Source organism: Sorex araneus, chromosome 6 (genome assembly GCF_027595985.1).
Source record: "Sorex araneus isolate mSorAra2 chromosome 6, mSorAra2.pri, whole genome shotgun sequence".
NCBI lineage: Eukaryota > Metazoa > Chordata > Mammalia > Eulipotyphla > Soricidae > Sorex > Sorex araneus.
In genome coordinates this window covers 99,812,621-99,833,241 of record NC_073307.1, presented here as the reverse complement: position 1 = coordinate 99,833,241, position 20,621 = coordinate 99,812,621, and the positions used below count along the sequence as shown (strand labels likewise).

Genomic DNA, 20,621 nt, shown 5'->3' with positions numbered 1-20,621 from the left:
GTGCCATGGCCGCAGTGTCTCCGGCCCCGCTGGCCTCCGGGCATGCCGGCGGGAGGCTGGACAAGGCCTGAAGCCACGACACGGGACAGCCCCGGGTCCTGCCCGGCCCTCCGCAGCCCTGACCCCGCGGCGAGACCCCAGGCCTTCTCGGCGGGCCGCGGAGAGGGTCAGTGGCGCCCCGCGGCTCCCGGCGTCTTAGTGACCACCGTGTCTTTGTGACCCGCCGGGGCGGCGGCCCGGCCGTGAAGGCGGGTCTATGACAGGGCGGGGGTCGGCGTGACCCCGCGGGGGTGGCCCCCGGCGCCCCGGCTCCCGCGGACCCCATGGCCGTCAGGGCCCGCTGCGCCCGCCGCGTCTCGGAGCGCTGCCCCAGCTCCTCGGACCCGGGACCCGCGTCCCCAGCGCCCGCCGCGCGCCGCCGCCCGCGCCCCCGCCGCCGCCGCCGCCGCCGCCGCCACCGCCGCCGGGCCTCGGGCCCCCGCCCCCCGCCCCCCGCGCGCCCGCGCAGCCCGACCCCCCGCGCCGGCCGCCGCGCGCCTCGCTCCCCGCCCGCGCCCGCCGCCCCCTGCGCCGTCGCCCCGGACAACCGCGGGACGCCGGACGGCGCCTCCAGGTCCCTCTCGGGTGAGCTCGGCGCCTCCGAACCCCGCGCTCCGGGGGCGACCCCAGCTCCGGGAGCGACCCCCAGCTCCGGGAACGGCCCCCGCGCCCCGGGAACGCCCCGCGCTCCGAACGGCCCCGACTCCAAGAGCGCCCCCCGCGCCCCGGGAGCGCCCCCCAGCTCCAGGGACGCCACACCCCCACGCTCCAGGAGCGACCCTCCAGCTCGGGGGACGGGCCCCCGCGCCCCGGGAACGCCCCGCACTCCGAGTGCTCCAGGAACGCCGCCCCCCGCGCTCCAGAAGCGACTCCCCACTCCAGGAGCGACCCCCAGTTCCAGGAACAGCCCCCGCGCCCCGGGAACGTCCCCCGGCGCCCCGGGCACGCCCCCCGCTGCGAGCGACCCCCCAGAACGCCCCCCTCTCGCACTCCAGGAGCGAACCCCCGCGTTCCAGGAACGCCCCCCTCCCTGCTCCAGAAACTCCTCCAGTGCTCCAGGAGTGACCCTCCCAGTTCCAGGAGCGCGCCCCCACCCCCGCGCCCCAGGAGCGCCTCCCACCCGAGCTCCGGGAACGCCCCCACCTGCCTGCCCTGCTCCTGCCCCCTCTCCCCTGCCTGACCCCAGCCCCAAGCGGGAGGGTCCCTGGAGCCCCGCCCCTGGCCCTGAAGTCCCAGGCGGCCCGCGGGGCTCACCGCATTCCCCCCCCCCCGCCCCCGCAGGGGCGCGCGCGGGAGGCCTGCAGGAGGCCTGGATGGAGACCACCGAGGGCCAGAGCCGCTGGTCGGGCGCGTCGGATGGACCCCGAAAAGGAGAGAAGAGTCTGTACCGGGCCCCGCCCGCCGCCTCCCCACCCTGTCTGCCGCGAGGGGTCCCGGGGAGAGAGGGGCGGGAAGGGCGCGCTGTTTTTCGGGCTTGTCCCCAGCGTGGAGACTGGCCCCGTCGCCTCCGAGGGGTCCACCCGGACCTCCACTCTCCGGAGCCGCCGGGGTACAGGCTGCCGGGGCGGCTCTGTGCTTTGCCTGCAGACACTGCCAGTGGGTTTGGGGGCTGTGGGTCGAGCTAGTCTGTGCTCCCCCGAGCTCCTTCCAGGGGTGGGGTCTGCGAGCCAACCCGCAGGGGTTCTAATGCACATTTGCCACAGAGGGGATGGTGCCAGGAGGGCGCGGGCACCCAGGTGCAGGGCGGTGGAGAGCTCAGAGGGGCTGGACGGGGGGCGCGCAGACTGGCTGGCAAGGTGTGCACACCTGACCCAGCCTTGGCCAAGCTGCGCGGAGCTGGAGCCAGGCAGGCGAGCTGGTAAGGGTGCGGGCTGCAAGCTACAGCCGGGGGTAAAGGATTGTGCTGCCTGTTACATCTGTTTCTCTATTACAGAAGTTTTAAAACGAGGGACTTGCCAAGACCTCAGTACTTGTCCCAAATTAGACAGATACAAAATAGCAAGGCAGCTGACGGAGAAAGCCATCAAGGTAAGGGCCCTTTGGGGCCCCTTGGGACCAGTTGGTTCGGTCAGGCAGAGCATGGAGGTGGCGGCACAGTCCCCTTGGGACCCCCTGCTAAGGTTTCCCTTCCCCACCCACCCCATACCTCAGCCACCTGCTTCCCACCCCCACCCCCACCCCATCTGGACACCCCAGAACCAGGGGCCAGACCCTGTTCCGGATTGCCGTTCTCCTCCGAGCCCTTCCACACGGGCTGTCGGCTCTGTACATCCAGTCTGCTTCGAAGCCCTGGACCAGGGCAGGTCCGAGCATCTTCTGGCTTGTGGACCTGTGGGTCACCCCGGAGCTACAGCCTGCCTGCAGCGAGGGTCCTTCACGGTGACTCTGCTGTTCTCGTTCTTGGCCAGGTGGTCTGGTACAAGCGGTCTGAGCTTCCACCTGGTGTTTTTGTTTTGATTTTTTTGTGGCACTAGCCCAGCGCACAGCCTGGAGTTCATTTCCTGAGCCGTTCTCACCTCCTGCAATTTGTGGCCTCCCGTCTGTCCCCCACTGACCAGGAGGAGCCAGCACTAGCCTGGCCGCCTCTGTCTGCCCTGTGACCCCGCCCGGTTTTCTGCGACTTAGAGGTGAAGGCGCCTGTTTGTGGATTTTTTTTCTGTAGTTGCGGGGTGATTGTCCGTCCGTGGATTTGCTCCCACTTTTCTGCTCTCAGGTCTCCCTGCCTTGAAACGGTGTCTCTTGCCTTTGCTCCTCGACAACACCTGGGATTTGAGTCCTGAGACTCTGACATTCCCCTGAGCCTTCACCTGTGTTTCCAGGGGGAGTCCTGGAAAGCCAGAGGGTCTCACATGCTGCCGTCGTGTCCCACCAGCCCGCTGGCCGCTCCTCTCCCTCACGCTGGCCTCTGGGATATGGCTTTCTGATGCTGCATCTACCCTCACACTGGCCCAGGCTTGGCCCAGCTACCAGGCTTCCAGTGCCCATGGTCCTGCTGGAGGGACTGGTCTCTTGGTGCAGGTCGGGCAGCGGGCCCATGTTGACCTGAGCAACTTGAAACCACCAGCTGGAGCGATAGCACAGCAGGGAGGGCGCTTGCCTTGCACACAGTTGACCGGGGTTCGATCCCCGGCCTCCCATATGGTCCCCTGAGTGCAGAGCCAGGAAGTAACCCCTGAGCATCGCCAGGTGTGACCAAAGTAGCTCAGTCTGGGGCCCGGCACCTGCCACAGTGCAAATGTGGATGCAGACAGACTAATCCCACCCCCCATGTGGGTGGCGTCCTGCTTCCTCAAAGCCCACGGCTCTGTGCCCCTGACTGTGGGGGCCCTGCGCCCTCTTGAAGGGAGTAGGGCTCATGGCTCAAGCCGGCCTGGGTCACGGACCGATGCACTTGACCAGTGAGGAAACCTGGGAGCCTGAGTCTCACCCCCGCCAGCCTGAATCCTTGCATCGCCCCCAAACTGACCACTGATCCGGAGACCCCCGCCACGGAGACATGGCCTAAGCCTCCGCCTGACACCCTGGATCCAGCTGGATCTAGTCCCCCAACCCTCAACTAGCAGAGAGCCATGCCCCTCCCCCCAGCCAGCCCCAGGGGGGCCACAAGCGGCCCTCTGCTCCGGGCACTTCCGCCCTGGGTTTCTGGCCGAAACTGGTGTCTGGCGGCCTCTGCTGGCCGGAGTGTCGGGCGGGGGCAGCCAGCGGCGTCCCCGCCCTGATGCCGAGCGCTCTTCCCTCTGAAGGAAAAGAAGGTCTTCTCCATCTACGGCCACTACCCTGTGATCCGGGAGGCCCTGCACAGGAAGGGCTGGGTGGAGAAGAAGTTCCACTTCGTGCCCAAGAATGCCCCCAGCACGGAGGAGGAGGCCGGGGCCGGTGGGTGGACGGGGCCTCCTCCTCCCCACCCCGACTCCCATCTTGGTGTCCCACTGTTGCCCCAGCCCCTTTGTGACCTGCCCCTGACCCAGACTCCCACCGTCCCATATGGTCCCCCCGGCCCCCGCCCTGGCCCCCGGGCCTCAGTCAGGCCCGAGTGTGGCCCCTGAGCTCCCTGTGAGGGCCCCCCCAGGTGCCACCGGGGCTGCCCGTGACCCTGGCCTCGGGCCGGGCTGTTTGCAGAGAGCAGGAGTGAGGAGGCCAAGGAGAGCCACGAAGCACCCTCGGAGAAAATGGAAGACATCCACGACATGATGGTAGGTCCTCTGCGGGCCCCAGCAGGCCCTGGGGACACCTCTGCCGGGTGGGCGATGGCGGCAGGGACAGTCCGTGTCTGCATCCGAGGGAGCGTGTGCACACGGCAGGCGCCCTGGGCTGAGGCCTGTGTCTGGGCCTCACAGGGTGGGTTGCAACTCTCCAGTCAGGGCTTTGCTTGGGGACAGGAGTAACCCAGGTGAATGGAGACAAATGCCCCTGATGGCGCCAGGAGCGTCCACCTGGGAGGACGTGTGGCACGTCCACCCACACTGGCAGTCCTAATGGGATTGGACCAGGCATGCCTGCTGAGACGCCACATGGATGGAGTGAAGGCAGGGCAAGGGCCCCGTGGCACAAAGCCCTGTGGCTTTGCAGAAAACATCTGCGTGACACGGGAGCTTGTGCTGGTCAAGGACAGCCGAGGGACGCCAGGCCCTGGCCACAGGGTCAGCTCAGCTCTGTTTGGCTCCCTTGGGGACTGGACAGGGGCAAAGTCCTGCCTGGTGCCGCGTGGATGTGGGGGCAGAGTGGTCAGAGCCTGCCCCCGGCCATCAGCCCGGGCATCCCTGGGTGACGCTGGCACACTATCCCTTGGCACAGCTGTACTCGGGCTTCTTGGCCCCCAGGGCCTGCCCCGCCGGCCGCAGCAGCTCAGCAGCAGACCCCCAGGGACCGGCCGGCCCTGGGCACGCCTCTGTGCTGGGTGCTGGCTGGGCCGAGCTGGACACTGGCGCTGAGCCGGCTCTTTTCCTGCCAGTCCAGGTTGGTGAAGAATGAGACGCCGTCCTTGCTCTGGACCATCAAGCGGGACGTGGTGGACCAGCACAGCCTGGGCAGTGACCAGATGCTGAACCACTTCGGGAAGACGGCGTCCTTCACCACCAAGGTCCCGGCAGGCCAGCCGGCGGGAGGGACGGGCAGGCCGCTGCAGGGGAGCGGGAGGCGCTGGGGGTACACCCAGGTCTGGGCCTGGCCGCCACACTCCCTATAGCCCGTCCCAAGGCACTCGGGGCACCCACGCCAGCTCTCGGGCCCTGTGCACGCACACACTTACAGCCACACACACACACACACACACACACACTCTGAACTGATGCACACACACATGCACACACTCACTCATATACACCCATAGCCACACACACACATGCAGTACTTTCGCGCGCACACACACACACACATACGCATGCACATAACCACACCCAAACACAGTACACTCACTCGTACAGATGTACACACCCACCATGCACACCCACACAGCCACACCTGTGGCGGCTTCTAGATGTGCAGGTGTGCCCTTAAGCTGCTGTGGGGAGTGGCCCCCGGGGGAATCTGGGGCCCTGACCCTCACACACCCTGCCCTGCAGAGAGCCTGGAGACCCTGCCGCGCCCTCGGCAGGCCCCGTCCCCGTGAGGGCGGCAGGGCTGGGGGCGAGAGGGCCCCCGCTGTGCCTGGGCCTGCAGTGACTCTCGCTGGTCCACAGATCGGGCTCTGCCTGACCCTCCGCAGTCTGCCCTGGTACGTGCAGGCCGACCACGACACCTTCTTCCCGCGCTGCTACGGCCTCTGCTCCCAGAGCGAGAAGCAGGACTTCCTGGGTGAGCGGCCGCAGCCCTGGGCGCCAAGGGGTGGGGGGGCGGTGCCCGCGGCACCGTGGGAACAGGCAGGAAGGAGGGCTGGGTGTGGACCCAGGCGTCCTGCGCACACACACAGGCTCACATACCCACATACACACACAACACACAGTCACACACTCATACACTCATATACACACATACACAGTTACACTCACACAACACAGAGTCACACACTCATACACACATATACATATACACAGTTACTCACACGACACACACAGTCACACTCATACACATGTACTCATACATACACACACATATATACACAGTTACACACTGACACAACACAGTCACACACTCAACACAAAAATACTCATACATACACACACTCACACAAGAATACTCACACAATCATATTCACACTCATCACACACACATGCTCACACACATATACACTCACAGAACACACAGTTACTACACTTACACACATACACACTCATTCATACACATATGCTCATACATACACAGTTACACACATACAAGATATACTCACATAGTCACACTCACACTCAAACATTTACATACACTTTCACACACTTACACACAGATCATATACAATCACATGCATACATACACTCACACTCATACACACATACACGCTCACACAATATACACAAGTCATACACACATATACATACATACACAGTTACATACACACTCACACAAGACACACAGTCACACCCACACTCATACACACAGTCACACTCACATACACACATACAGAGTTACACACAATACACATTCACATACAACATACAGTCACACACATACACACACTCATACACATAGACACAGTTACATACACACCCATACACATACCTTTGTAGGTGAAAGATACATACACCCTACTCCAACCCCCTCACACACATACACACACATTTACACACATACACATGTACATACAGTAAAGTACACACAGTCATCTACATACACATACACACTCACACATGCATGTTTATGCACATTCACGCACTAACACTCATACACACAAGCACTCACATATGCACATACCCATTCTCACACACACACTCCCCTGCTCACAGCCCTAGTCACATACTCACGCTCATGCACGCTCACGCCCAGGCACACACGACCGGCCCCTCTGTCCCCACCAGCAAACGCCCCTGACAGCCGGCCTGGCAGTGGGCGCCCCACTTGGCTCGCTCGTTCCTGAGCCTGAGGCAGAGGCTCTCGCCGGGCTGACTCCGGTGTCGGCAGAGCCCCTGGAGGAGCCGGGGGAGGGGGCGGGGCCTGCCAGCGCGGGTGCGGGCGAGGTCCCAGCCCTGTCCTGGCGGAGGGGGCGAGGCCTTGGTGTCCTTGCAGACGACTTCCGGCGCACGGTGGCCTCCAGCATCCTCAAGTGGGTGGTCAGCCACCAGAGCAGCCGCCCCAAACACGGGGCCCAGCGCGAGGAGCCCCGGGACCCCGGCGCCAAGAAAGGTGTGTGTCCGGGGCACCCCTGGGCTCTGGGGCCCGCAGGACACAGGCCAGGCCACTGTGTCTGCACCCAGCAGAGGCATCTCGGGGCTGCCGTGCACGTGGCCTGGCCTTCCCGGGGGCTCCATGTGGCAGCCCCTGCCTCAGCCTCTGGGTCTGTCCCCCGCGGCTCTCTGGCCACTGTGCTGTTGTGGGGTCCACAGATGGGGGGTCCATGGCCACTGTTCTCACGGACCCCCCCCCCGAGTCTCAGGCCTCCTTGGAGCACCTCTGCGGTGCGTGCGCGGGGGGCACCTTGCGGGCTCTGTCCTGAGGCTCCTGCTCCGTGCCTGCCTGCGTTCCAGTCCCTGAGGACGAAGAGCAGAGGCCCACAAGCCTCTCGGGACAGCTGGTGGACGCCGCCTGCAGAGTGTGCCAGACGTACCTGGGGCAGCTGGAACACGAGGACATCGACCTGTCGGAGGAGGCCAGCAGGGACCTCTCCGAGGACGAGTGGAAGGACCTGACCCAGAAGTACTACTCCCTCATCCAGTGAGCCCGCCGTGACCCCCCGTCCCGCCGGGCCGAGTGGGGTGGGGGTCCCGGCAGTACGACCCCCTCGTCCCCGGGGGCTGCTGCGTACCGCAGACACAGGGCAGCTCTGCCACGGGGACCTGCCCACCGGCTGGGTCTTTTCAGGTGGGGCAGCGGGCAGGGGACCCCGAGATGGGGCTCCAGGGCGAAGCACACCCAGACCCGCAGACGTGTCTTCCCCGTGCCTCGAGGGATCCTCGAGCCGTCCGCGTCTTGCTCCTAGTGGCAAAGCCTTCATCTCCAACCCGAGGAACCACGTGTCACAGTGTCAGGCTCTGCTGAACAAGATCTCGTCCGTGAACCCCCAGACAGAGATCGACGGCCTCCGAAACATCTGGATCATAAAGCCGGCGGCCAAGTCCCGGGGCCGAGGTGAGTCCCGGCTGCACCACAGCCAGGCTGGGGCCTGAGGCAAGCGGTGGGCTTCCCAGGCCCCCCGGACCCTGCTCCCCGCTCATCCTTCACTCTGGCCCCTTCACCCGGGTGGTGTGAAGACCGAGGTCCCGGGAGAGACAGACAGAGCTCGCCAAGCCGGGCTTCTCCCGTCACTCCAGACCAGGGGGGATTCCTGCTTCACCACTTAGGTATTCTGGAGTTTTCCTTTTGCTTCAAGTGTACAAGTGGCTTCTCCCCAGGTGACAAGCCTGGCTATTAATCTGGGACCTTCTGGGGCTGGAGTGATAGCACAGCGGGGAGGGCGTTTACCTTGCACGCGGCCGACCCGGGTTCAAGTCCCAGCATCCCATATGGTCCCCTGAGCACTGCCAGGGGTGATCCCTGAGTGCATGAGCCAGGAGTGACCCCTGTGCATCGCTAGGTGTGACCCAAAAAGCAAAAAAAAAAAAAAAAATCTGGGACATTCTGACACTGTATTTGCCGGGCCCAGTGCTGGACGTGGGTGTCCCTGGATGGCACCCACCCATGAGAGTCCCCGTGTCCTTCTTGTCCCATCCTGCAGCCTCACTAGCTTCATTGCAGACGGCCTCCCCTGCAGGGCTGATGGTGGCACTGACCCCCTGCCCCTCACTTCCGCTCACCACATGTCACGTGGCCTCACCCTGAAGACCACCCTGCAGGGAGAGGAGGGTCAGAGCACAAATGCCCACGTCCAAGGCTCGGGGACCCTAGGCCCCAGCATCCGCCCACTGGCCCCTCCCTGAGGTCCCCCTCACACACACATACCCGAGGCAGCTTCTGGCCGTCCACTCACTGGCTGCCCTTGCGAGGTGCCTCTGTCCCCGTTTCCTGTCCCGGTGGCTGCGTGGCTGGCTGACCAGTGGCCTCTCGCAGACATCGTGTGCATGAACCGCGTGGAGGAGATCCTGGAGCTGGTGGCCGCCGACCACCCGCCCAACAAGGACAACAAGTGGGTGGTGCAGAAGTACATCGAGACGCCGTTGCTCATCTACGACACCAAGTTCGACATCAGACAGTGGTTCCTGGTCACCGACTGGAACCCCCTGACCATCTGGTTCTACAAGGAGAGCTACCTGCGCTTCTCCACGCAGCGCTTCTCCCTGGACAACCTGGACAGGTCCATGGGGGTGGCTGGCGTGGGGGAGGGGTGCCCACCAGCACCTGCAGTGCTCAGCTGGCTCAGGTGGCCTCCCACCTGACCTCCCCCAGGATCGCCCCGTGGCCTCCTCAAGGCTGCCCCCGTGATTTCCCCCGTGGCCAGCAGTGCTGGGGGTTACTCAGCTGGCAGCACCACCCCCCCCCCCGCTGCCCTGGGGAGGTGCCCCATCTCCACAGGTCCCCACCGTCTCATCAGCTCCCGCGGCTGTGCTGGCCTCTGAACCCTGTTGTCCAGCAGAGCCAGCATATAAATGAAGTGCAAATCCCCGCGTGGCCTCTCCTTAGGTCAGCTTGCGCCCACCCCGTGCTATCGCCACCATGTGCACCTGGGGAAACTGAGGCACCGGACAATTCCTTAGTTGGCTTCCCTGGTCTGGTGTGCTCCCTTGCACAGTTCATAAACCCTCACTCAGGTCTACCCCAGAGCAGAGCGAGGGGGCCTTGGGGCAGGGTAGGTCACGCATGAGGCAGAATAGGGCAGAATTACCCTCAATGTGGGCGTGGCCTCCTGTGGGCGTGGCCTCAGGCGGGCGTGGTCTCTGAGCATGGTCTTTGGGTGGGCGTGGCCTCGGGCGGGCGTGGTCTCTGAGCATGGTCTTTGGGTGGGCGTGGTCTCTGGTGGGCGTGGTCTCTGGATGGATGGAGGGTGGGCACGGTCTCTGGGTCAGCGTGGACTCTGGATTGGCCTGGTCTCTGGATGGCCGCTGGGTGGGCGTGGTCTCCGGGTGGACGTGGTCTCTGGATTGGGCGTGGCCCCGGCTGAGTCCAGAGCGGGACGAGGGATCAGGGTGAGACCTGGGGTCTGGCCGGGCGGGGGGCAGGCGCAGAGCTCGCCCGGGGTCCTGAGCCCGGCCTGGGCGCGCCCGGGCGCAGCGTCCTGACCCGAGCGTGCGCGGTGCCCCGCAGCGCCATCCACCTGTGCAACAACTCCATCCAGAAGCGCCTCAAGAACGACAAGGAGCGCAGCCCGCTGCTGCCGTGGCACAACATGTGGACGAGCACGCGCTTCCAGGAGTACCTGCAGAAGCGCGGCCGCGGCGCGGTGTGGGGCAGCGTCATCTACCCGGCCATGAAGCGCGCCATCGCCAACACCATGCGCGTGGCGCAGGATCGCGTGGAGGCGCGCAAGAACAGCTTCGAGCTCTACGGCGCCGACTTTGTGCTGGGCCGCGACTTCAAGCCCTGGCTCATCGAGATCAACTCCAGCCCCACCATGCACCCCTCCACGCCCGTCACGGCGCAGTTGTGCGCGCAGGTGCAGGAGGACACCATCAAGGTGGTGCTGGACCGCAAGCTGGACCGCGACTGTGACATCGGCAACTTCGAGCTGCTGTGGAGGCAGGTGAGCGGACCTTGCAGACCTGCATGCTGGCCCCCAGGCTGGCTTCTGGGGTGTTGCCAGGGGCTGCTCCACGCCGCCCCTTCCTGACACCGCCTTAGACCTGGCGCCAACTCTGGTGACTCCACACCCCGGGGTGGGGGCGCTGGAGGCAGCATCAGGAACCCTGGTCACTCATCTGAGGTGTCACCACCAGCCAAGCTGGGGAAGGCGAAAAGTGGGTGCCACGGGGGGGGGTCTGGTCACGGCCTGACCCCAGCCCTCCCCCCAGCCCGCCGTGGACCTGCCGCCGTTCCACAGCTCCGACCTCTGCGTGGAAGGGTTCAGCATGAGGAGGACTAAGAAGCCGGTGCTGACCACCGCCACCTTCAGCATCCCGCCCCCACTCCTGGACATCCAGCAGCTGAAAGTGAGGTGCCCCTCGGCCGTGCTGGACCTAACTGTGTGCACCCCCTCAGCAGCCGTGCAGCAGGACCCGAGAGGGAGGGAAGCCAAGGGGCTGAGCTGCCGCCCGCCCGAGCCCCTCGTCAAGCCGGCCGAGAGGGGCCTCAGGGGGAAGCCTGGCCACATGGAGGCCAGTGGCTGCAGGACGATGCTCCCAGCTTACCTGCAGCTCATGGACAGCAAGTCTCTGAGAGCAGGGCTGCCCAGGGCCGAAGCCACCAAGCACAGGGACCCGAGCACACTGCACGAGCACCCGCTGGCCTCGATGCTCCCAAGCGTGAAGGTTGTGGACGGGGCGCTGCTGCAGCCAGCCAGAGTTTCAGGTAACGGGGGCGCTGCCTCCACCTGGTGCCGCCACGGGGCCTGGGCAGGAACGCTGGTCTCCGAGCCAGGCGGCCACATTGCTGGGACCCTGGTCTGGGTGCAGGGTGCATCTGGGCGAGCCGGGGGCAGAGCCTGAGGAGACCCAGCAGCCCTGCCCTGCAGGCCTTGGCCACGCCCACCGCCAGGCCCCCTCGAATGGGCAGCACAGGGCGTGTGGGACCATTCCTGCCACCTAGCAGGTGCCCCGTCCCCGCCCGCAGCACACGAGGGGCAAGGACAGGGCCAGCTCCCTGCGCTGCAGCACCCGGGTTTGGAGGACATGCCAAGGCCCTCCTCACTCACGCCCACCAGAGACCACGCCCACCCTCTGGCCAGTAACAGAGGAAGGGGCCAGGGCTGGCACTTGGGGCGCAGTTCCCTGGGGGCCCCTACCCCAGGGGTCGTGACCCCGAAGCCTCCTCCCTCGGGGTGCCGTGTGCTCCATCAGCGGGAAGCGCCTTCTGTCCCTGAGCACCTGGTGAGGTGCCCCAGTGCTCCCAGCAGCTGGCCCCGGGAGCCGGGCGGGGCCTCTGTCTGCCCTCTCTGCAGCTTCTCTACACATGAGTCCTCCGGGCACCCCCATCCGGAGCGTCTTTCTCGGCCTCTCCCCACTTCTGTCTTCTTGCTTCACCTCCTTCTCTCGACGCCTTGTTTGTGATTTTCACCTGTGGTCCCCTTGGAATATCCTGGGAACCCGTATGGGCCCAGTCAAGAAATGGGTCCAGCTGCTGCCCCATGCTTGGTCTGGGTGCTCCTGGACGGGACTTGGCCTAGGTGGGACGGGTCTGCCCACCTTCTCACCTGGTGCCCACCAGGTCCACTACCACTCACCACGGGCCACTCCTACTCACCTGCAGAGACCCCACTCACCAGCAGCCCACCCCTTCCCATTCGCTAGAGGCCCTTCCCCCTTGCCACAGGCCTCCCACTCACCAGCAGGCTCTCCCACTCGCTACAGACCCCCCTACCCACCAGAGACCCCGCCCAATCGCCACAGGCCCCGCCCACTCACCATAAGCACCACCCACTCAACATCAGGCCCCGCCCCTCACCGCAGGCTCCGCCCACTTGTTGTAAGTCCCTCCCACTCACCCGCAGAATCCGCCCATTCATTACTGGCCTCCCCTACTCTGCAAACCTCTGGACTTAGTACTTGTCAGTCTGTCTGCCCAGGGCTAGTGCCTTCATGGCTCTCGCTGGTCTTCCACTCGTTATTATCAAGGCTGAGTGGATTCACAATAGGGTAAATGTTTCGATGCGGTCGGGGCACGGTGTTGCCACAGCAAGCCTGCTACCAGTGCACCACATGGCATCTTGTGGCATTGCTGGGCCCCTTGGAAGTTCCACTTTTAACATTTTGAAACATCTACATGCACTGTAGCACTGTCTTCCCATTGTTCATCGATTTGCTGGAGCAGGCACCAGTAATGTCTCACTGTTTTTGGGATATTGAATCCGCCGCGGGGAGCTTGCCAGGCTCTGCTGTGCAGGTGGGATACTCTCGGTAGCTTGCCGGGCTCTCTGAGAGGGATGGAGGAATCAAACCCGGGTCGGCCGCGTGCAAGGCAAACGCCCTCCCCGCTGTGCTGTCGCTCCAGTCCAACATCTCCATACTTAACTGTTTCCCCTAGAGAAAATTATGGTTTGCCAGAGAATTGTCCCACCAAAAGCTTTATCCTCAAGGTGAAGGTTCCTTTCAAAGTCTGCGCTCAGTATTGATTGCTTTTAGCCTTATTTAGATAAAGGCCTTTCTCACTGGTGTGAGGTGACATCCCCTTTCGATTGGCATTTCCCTGGTGATCAGGGTTTATGATTTTTCATACTCCTACTGGACATCTGCATGTCTTTTCTTTTTTCTTTGGCTTTGTGGGTCACACCCAGTGACACTCAGGGGTCACTCCTGGCTCTGCACTCCTGGTGGTGCTCGAGGGACCATATGGGATGCCAGGAATTGAACCCGAGTCAGCCATGTGCAGGGCAAATGCCCTCCCTGCTGTCCTATGGCTCCGGCCCCCTGGCTGTCTTTTCTGCATCTGTTCCTCTCCTCTCTTTGCTTGTTTTTCTGTGAGTGCTCCCTGAGCCTGACGACCAGCATTTCCTCCCACCCAACCGGACGTCCTTCTGCCCTAGTGACAGTTCCTTTGGCCGTGCTGAAGTTCTTTCATGTGATGTGATCCCATTGGTCTATTTTTGCTTTTGTTTTTCTTGCCAGGGGACCTGAAACACAGGCGACATCTCTGAAGCCAGCATCATGGAAACTTCTGCCTGTTTCCTTCTAGAGGTGTACAGGGGTCTGACATGTAACTCTTCCCTCGATTTTTTTTTAAAATGTGGACTGGAGCGATAGCACAGTGGGTAGAGCATTTGCCTTGCATGAGACTGACCTGGGTTCGATTCCTCTGCCCCTCTTGGAGAGCCTGGCAAGTTACTGAGAGTATCCCGCCCACACAGCAGAGCCTGGCAAGCTACCCATGGCATATTAGATATGCCAAAAACAGTAACAACAAATCTCACAATGGAGACGTTACTGGTGCCCACTCGAGCAAATCGACGAGCAATGGGATAGCAGTAATACAGTGAATGTAGGAGTATTGCTATTTATTCAGCTACTGATTAAGCTGACTGAAGTGGGCATGAACTCCATATGACTTTATTTTTTAATTTTTAGTTGAAAATCTGTGAGACCATTACAAAGCTGTTCATAATTGGGTTTCAGTCATACAATGATCCAACGTATCCCCCCACCAGTGTACATTTCCCACCACCAATGTCCCGTTTCCCTCTCACCAACCCCAACACCCCCCATCCCCGGCCTCCCTCTATGGGAGGCACTTTCCTTCTTGCTCTCTCTCTCCTTTTCCTTTTGTGCTTTATGGTTTGCAATACAGGTGCTAAGAGGTCATGGTGTTTGTCCAGGGCATTCGGCATTTTGATCAGGATGATAAGCTGGAGTAGCTTTGCAATTGGGTGACTGCTTTGGGGTGTGGATGTGACTGCCAAGGCTTCTGGAATTACAGGGGGCTGGGGGGAGGTAGCCCATCCCAACCCCAAGACAGCCTGGAGATTTCAGTCACAAATCCCGCATACCAGAGTTTTCAGCAGGTTGTGTCTTGGTGAGGCCTCGATTCTGAGTCCGGGTTTGTGCGTAGAGAGTGAGCCATCCAATCGCATTCTTCTGCACATGCCACTGAAGTTTCTACCCCATTGGCTGAAATTTCCCTCCAGCTCTTGCTCTTCCACTCTCGAAACCACACCTGTGTTGTCTTTTTTTTTTTGGGGGGGGGCCGGGGTTCATACACGGTGGTGCTCAGGCCGGGCCTGAGGGGTCATGTGTGGCACGTGCAAGGAAAGCCCCCTCTCCTCTGTGCCCTCTCTCTGTGCCCACTTTGTCGTTCTCGCTGTGTTAACCCAAGCGTCTCCTTGGATCTCATCTGCTTTTATGTTTGTTGTGGTGGGGGGGACACCCAATGGGAGACCACCCAGTGCCAGGGACTGAACCTGGGGCTCTCACATACATGCACTTCGGCCCTTTGAGCCAACTCCTGACCCCTGGCCTGCACTTTTTAAGTTTTGGGGTCACCCAGCAGGCTTGGGGCTTACTCCTGGCTCTGTGCTCAGGGATTTTACCCCTGAAGTGCTCAGGGATTAAACGCAGGTCTACTGCGTGCAAAGCCAGGACCCTGCCCTCTGGGCCCTCACTCCGGCCCCCTGATCTGTATTTTTAAACGGGGTCATTCCCAATAGAGCTGTGATGCCACTAGCCATGCCCAGTGGGGCTCCGTATGTGCAGGCCCGGTCAGACTCGGGGCTCTGCCTGTGTCTCTACCCCTGGAATCACGTCTCTGGGGCTGGATCTGCACTGGGCTGATTAGCTGTGGTGATGTCTCTGCGGATGACTGTTGATTGTGTCATGTTCTTTTCTGGGAAATGTCAGTCATTTCTTTGCCCATTTTTTTTTTTCTGTTGGGCTATTTGCACGGAGGGCATCTGTTGTGAATCGCTTCCCCCATTGTACACTGTGTACTGTTTCTGAAAGCCATATTTGGGTGGGAAGACTGTTCCTTTCGCGTTTTTATTTTCATTATTTTTGGGGGGTTGGGGCCATGCCTGGCAGTGCTTGGGGGGGCACTCCTGGCTTGTTGCTGGGGGGCACGCGGTTCTGTGGGTAGAACCTTGGTCTCCTGACGTCGCCCCCCTGAGCCACCTCCTGGGTCCCTGCCAATCTGTTTTGTTGGGGAGTCTCCAATCAAGTTTGGCGATGCTGAACCAAACCAGCTGGGGAATCGGGCTGGTGCCAGTGATGGGTGTGTGTGAGGCAAGAACCTTCAGGCCTGAACTTTCTCTGCAGCCCCCAGAGGTGCATTTTTTATTATTGCAGTTGTTGGGGCCACACGCAGAAGTGCTCAGGGCTTGCTCCCGGCTCTGTGCTCGGGGTCACGGGATTGGCTGCCTACAAGACGAGCACCATAGGCCCCTCGATTCCCCCTGGCCCCCCGGCTGCCCTGGCGGGTATGTGCTGGATCCGGCAAAAGTGCCGTCAGACACCTGAGCGTCAGGCCCGGGCTGGTCTCTTGTTTTTGCCACAAATCAAGGCCCCTCCCTCTCTGACCCCCTCCCAGGTCCTCCCCATACATCTGTCTCATGTCCTCTCAGTGGAGCTGTCCATGTCCCAGTCTGTCTGTCTGTCTGGCCCGTCCATCAGTCTCACCTGCAGGGCTGACTCACCCTACTCGCTCACCTCTGTCCTTCCCCCACTTTTTGCTGGGAAGACCAATTTTCTCGTGTTTTTTGGTTGTTTGTTTTTTTGTCTAAGGTCTAATAGGTGACGAGTGTCCCATTGTGAAGTCCACCACATCTTCCTCTCCCACCCCTGCACCAGGGGCGCCTCAGCTGAGTCAGCTCTGTTCCCGTCTCAGGAATTCTTTCCCTGGGCGCAAACATGAGGCTGCAAGCTCCGTCCCCAGTGCTGTCCCCAGTGCTGCCGCCCCGCTGAGTGTGTCCGAGCAGCTCCACCCCTGCGTCCTGCAGCCGCCTGTGCAGGGCTGGGGGGTGACCTGTGTTCAGCAGTGTGGCTGAGGCCAGCGCTGTCGGCCAGATGCGCAGGGCCCGCAAGGACGGGAGCAAGGGGGCCCCGTCCTTATGGCAGCAGGGGAAACGAATGTCTGGATGGACGGCTGGACCCGAGCACAGAGCCAGGAGTAAGCCCTGAGCACTGCCAGGCGTGGCCCCAAAACAAAAAATAACGAGGGCTGGGGGGGTTGGTGGAGGGCTGGAGCACTTGCTTTGCAAACAGGAGCCCCACACTGGACCCTGACCCAGAGCAGCCAGGAGTACTGTGAGCTATGGCCCTGAGTCAATAGAATAATCTCTCCTTACGCAGTAATTTAGGTTACTTACAGCTACTGTTCCTGAGAGCTTCTCTTTGTCTCTCCCTGTCTCTGTCTCTCTCTCCCTCTCTCCCTGTCTCTCTCTGTCTCTCTCTCCCTCTCTCCCTCTCCTCTCTCTGTCTCTGTCTCTTCCTGTCTTTGTCTCTCTCTGTCTCTCTCTCCCTCTCTGTCTCTCTCCCTCTTTGTCTCTCTGTCTCTCTCCCTCTCTGTCTCTCTCCCTCTTTGTCTCTCTGTCTCTCTCCCTCTCTGTCTCTCTCCCTCTCTGTCTCTCTCTCTCTCCCTCTCTCTCTGGCTCTCTCTCCCTCTTTCTCTGTCTCTCTCTCCCTCTCTCTGTCTCTCTCTCCCTCTCCTCTCTCTCTGTCTCTCTGTCTCTCTCTCCCTGTCTCTCTGTCTGTCTCTCTCTGTTTCTCTCTCCCTCTCTCTCTGTCTCTCCCTCTCTCTCTCTGTCTCTGTCTCTCTGTTTATCTCTCCTTCTCTCCCTCTCCCTCTCTCCCTCTCCCCCTCTCTCTTCCCCACCCTCTCTCACTTTGGTCTGGTCCTGTGGAATTACCGCCCTCTGTGACTGGGCTCCTAGCGCAGTTTCAGCACTGCTCCCGTCACCAGTGGCTCTGGAGCACATCAGGGTGCGCAGACCCTAATCGGTCTGACTCTGATGTTCGTTTGGTTTGGGGGCCGGAGGGCAGGCCGCACCTGAGCAGGGCTCAGGGCTCACTCCCGACTTTGGGACACACCTGGCGGGGCTCCGGGCCCTATGGGCAAACGCCCTCCCTGTTGTGCTCTGGCTCCGGCCCCTGGAACCCATGTCTGTGCGTGTCGGAGACGCGGCTGAAACCCCATCTCCTCGGCCATCCCCATTTCTCATGGGTGTTTCTCCAAAGCCCTCTTCCCTCCTGAGTGGACGCTGTGCGGAGACTGTCCCCTGGAGTCCGCCCCTGCCTGTGCAGCACGCCACGTGCCCCTGCTCCCGTTCCCGAGGGCCCGGGGCCTTCCTGGCCTCACTTCAACCGAGTCCCACCACAGCCCTCTTCTGTGACGTGGCCTGAGTCGGAACTGAGTCACGCGGTGAAACGCTGACTCGGCAAAGTCACGGGTTTCATACCCCAGCCCTGCGTCCCCGTCTGCTCGGATCTCTCCGGGAGGCGCCGAGAGCGCCTCTTTCGGGTCTCCTCTGACCTCCCTCGCCGTCTCGTCCCCTTCCCCTGCGTCTGCTGTCACGGTGGCCCGGAGCCACTCCTGGTGTGGTGGTGCAGGAGAGCACGCCGTCCCCAGGCCCCGGTCGTCTCTGTCTGCTGCTGCTGGCAGAGAAAGAAGCTGCTGTCACGTGTCCCCTCTGTACTTCCCCGCGGGGGCTCCAAAGCGCTGCTCAGGGGCCCAGAGGCCTCCGCTGGAGGGAGATCCTGGCCCAACTGGACCGAGTTCCATGCTCAGGCCCCGCAGGACTGTGGAGGCCTCCAGGATTAACGGGGCCTTGCCCATGGGGCTCACGCAGCACAGCACCGCTGCCTCCACCCTCAGGGCCGTGCAGGCCCGGGCAAGGCCAGGGGCCGGGGAGGGGGGCCACAGCCCTGGGCTTCCCAGCCTGCGCTGACCAGGAAACTGGGCTGCTTTGCATAGCTGAGCCACCACGCCCAGACCTGCCCCAGGCGAGGCTGACTGGAAGGCCGGGTGACTCAGCAGTGCCCCTGCTCCTGGACCTCAGGCTGGCACCGCCCGCGGGACCCCCTGGGCTGAGCAGTGCTGCCCTGGGAGGAGCCCTGTCCTGCCCCCACCCCTGGCATAGGCAGAGTGAGGGGACCCCCCACGTGGGAGAGGCAGAGAGGATGGACGCACACCTGTGCGGGTGGGCAAAGAGGGTGCAATCCCTGAATCCCACCTGTACCAGTGGCAGCCGGGAGGGATGGAACAAGGCGGGGCATGGCCTCGAGTGGCCGTGGCCTCCGGTGGTGGGGGCGTGGGGGGCAGAATGGGGCCTCTGGTAGGCTGGGCATGACCGGGTGGGCGTGACCTCTGGTGGAGATGGGCGTGGCTTCTACTTAGTATGGGCGTGGTCTCTGTATGGGCGTGGACTCTGTATGGGTGTGGTCGGGGCGTGGTCTCTGTGTGGGCGGGGTCGGCGGTCGCGGAGGGCGGGGTCTCAGGGTCGTCTCGTCTCTCCCCAAGGGCTGCCCCCGGACGTCCAGATGCCGTGCCTGGTGTGCCGCGCATCGGTGCCGCCCGCCCAGCCCTGCAAGCGCTGCCGCTCCTTCTGCGCGTCCGTCCTGCAGGGCGCTGCCTTTGTGCCGCTCGGCTGCCCCTGGACCCCGTGACGCCGGCCCCGGGCCCCGGGAAGCCCCCCGCCACGCGGGCCTATACAGAGCTATTTTAGCCAAGCGGCGCTGCCCTCTGTGCTTCCTGACCGAGCCCCCGCGGTGCGAGAAACCCCGCCCCCCGCCCCCGCCCCCAAAGGAGCCCGGGGGGTCCCGCAGGCGGAGGCCCACCCTCTTGGTTCAGGAGGCTCCAGCATGCTGGCAGGGCGGAGGGGGCACCCCTTCCCCCGCCGGAGACCTGCGGGTGATGGGGCCACCCCAGACCCTCGGACTCAGTCGGGCCCAGACTCCGGGTGGCAGGTGGCCCCTGGCAGACGGCCCGGGGTCTGGGGTGCGGGCCTGGTCCATGGTGGCCGCCATCCTCACTGGGCCGTGAGCCCTGCCCTGGCGACCCCGCTCAGAGCAAGCTGGGCTGGGGGCAGGTGGGGTGGTCATCGCCAGACTCACCATCCCGGGACCAGGGTGATGGTCCAGCGGCGAGGGCAGTTGCCTGGCAAGCGGCTGACCAGGGTTCAATCCTCAGCATCCCGTATGCCCCCAACCAGTACCACCAGGAGTAGTTCCGGGAGGCAGAGCCAGGAGGAACCCCTGAGCACTGCTGGGTTTGGGGAAAACAAACTTCCTCCCGACCCTGCAGCAAACTTCACCACTGGACTGGATCCTGGCTTCCGGATCCCTCTAGCGGGCGGACCCCTTGGGGGGCTCATCCCTGTTCACAGGCTGGGCAGGGAGGCACTGTCCTGGGGGGGTGGCAGTAGAGGGGTCCATGAGGACATAACTGCTTATTGGGGGTCCCAATATCCGGGAAACGACCCCTGAAATACTCCCTGAGCATGTACCCTCGGCCCCAGCAGTGCTCCCTGAGAGTGCTCCCCATTCTTGGTCTATGCTCCGGATTTCCTCAGTCTGGGTGACGCTCAGGTCCTAGGTGCCGCTCCCTGATCCCTAGCGGTGCTCCCTGAGAGTGCTCCTTGTTCCCGGGGCACTGCTCCGTGAGTGCTCCCTTGCCTCCCGATGGTGCTCCTAAATCGCTTCCTGGGGCACTTGGGCCAAGGCGGGGGTGGGGCTGCTGCGGGGGCCCTGCCCTCTTGGTCCACCCTGGAGGTCCTTCCCCGGGAGAATCTTGCCACCCGCTCGGTGGTGATGCTGCAGGGAGAGGCAGCGTGAGCCCCCAGGGTCGCCGGAGCGCTCTGGGGGGGGAGGGGAGCCAGCCCCAGGCCGCCGCGCTGACCCACCCCAGCCGGCCTGCCCCGCCAGAGAGGCTCAGCGGCCTGGGGAAGCGCTGGTTGGTTCCCGCAGGCTCTCCCCTGGCAGCCCTCGGCGCCC

The 20,621-nt window shown here is 62.9% G+C and overlaps 1 protein-coding gene across 1 annotated transcript; it reads left to right on the top strand.

The window, feature by feature from the left end:
- The first annotated feature begins 533 nt into the window (after positions 1–533).
- TTLL8 (tubulin tyrosine ligase like 8) lies at positions 534–19,309 on the top strand. The gene is made up of 14 exons (XM_055142328.1): positions 534–624; positions 1,321–1,419; positions 1,973–2,067; positions 3,783–3,915; positions 4,159–4,232; positions 4,991–5,119; positions 5,718–5,832; positions 7,195–7,311; positions 7,653–7,839; positions 8,105–8,253; positions 9,172–9,415; positions 10,363–10,798; positions 11,067–11,562; positions 19,150–19,309. The coding sequence occupies exons 2-14, from the start codon at positions 1,353–1,355 to the stop codon at positions 19,293–19,295; spliced, it is 2,388 nt and encodes a 795-aa protein (XP_054998303.1). The 5' UTR covers positions 534–624; positions 1,321–1,352; the 3' UTR covers positions 19,296–19,309.
- The last annotated feature ends 1,312 nt before the right edge of the window (positions 19,310–20,621 follow it).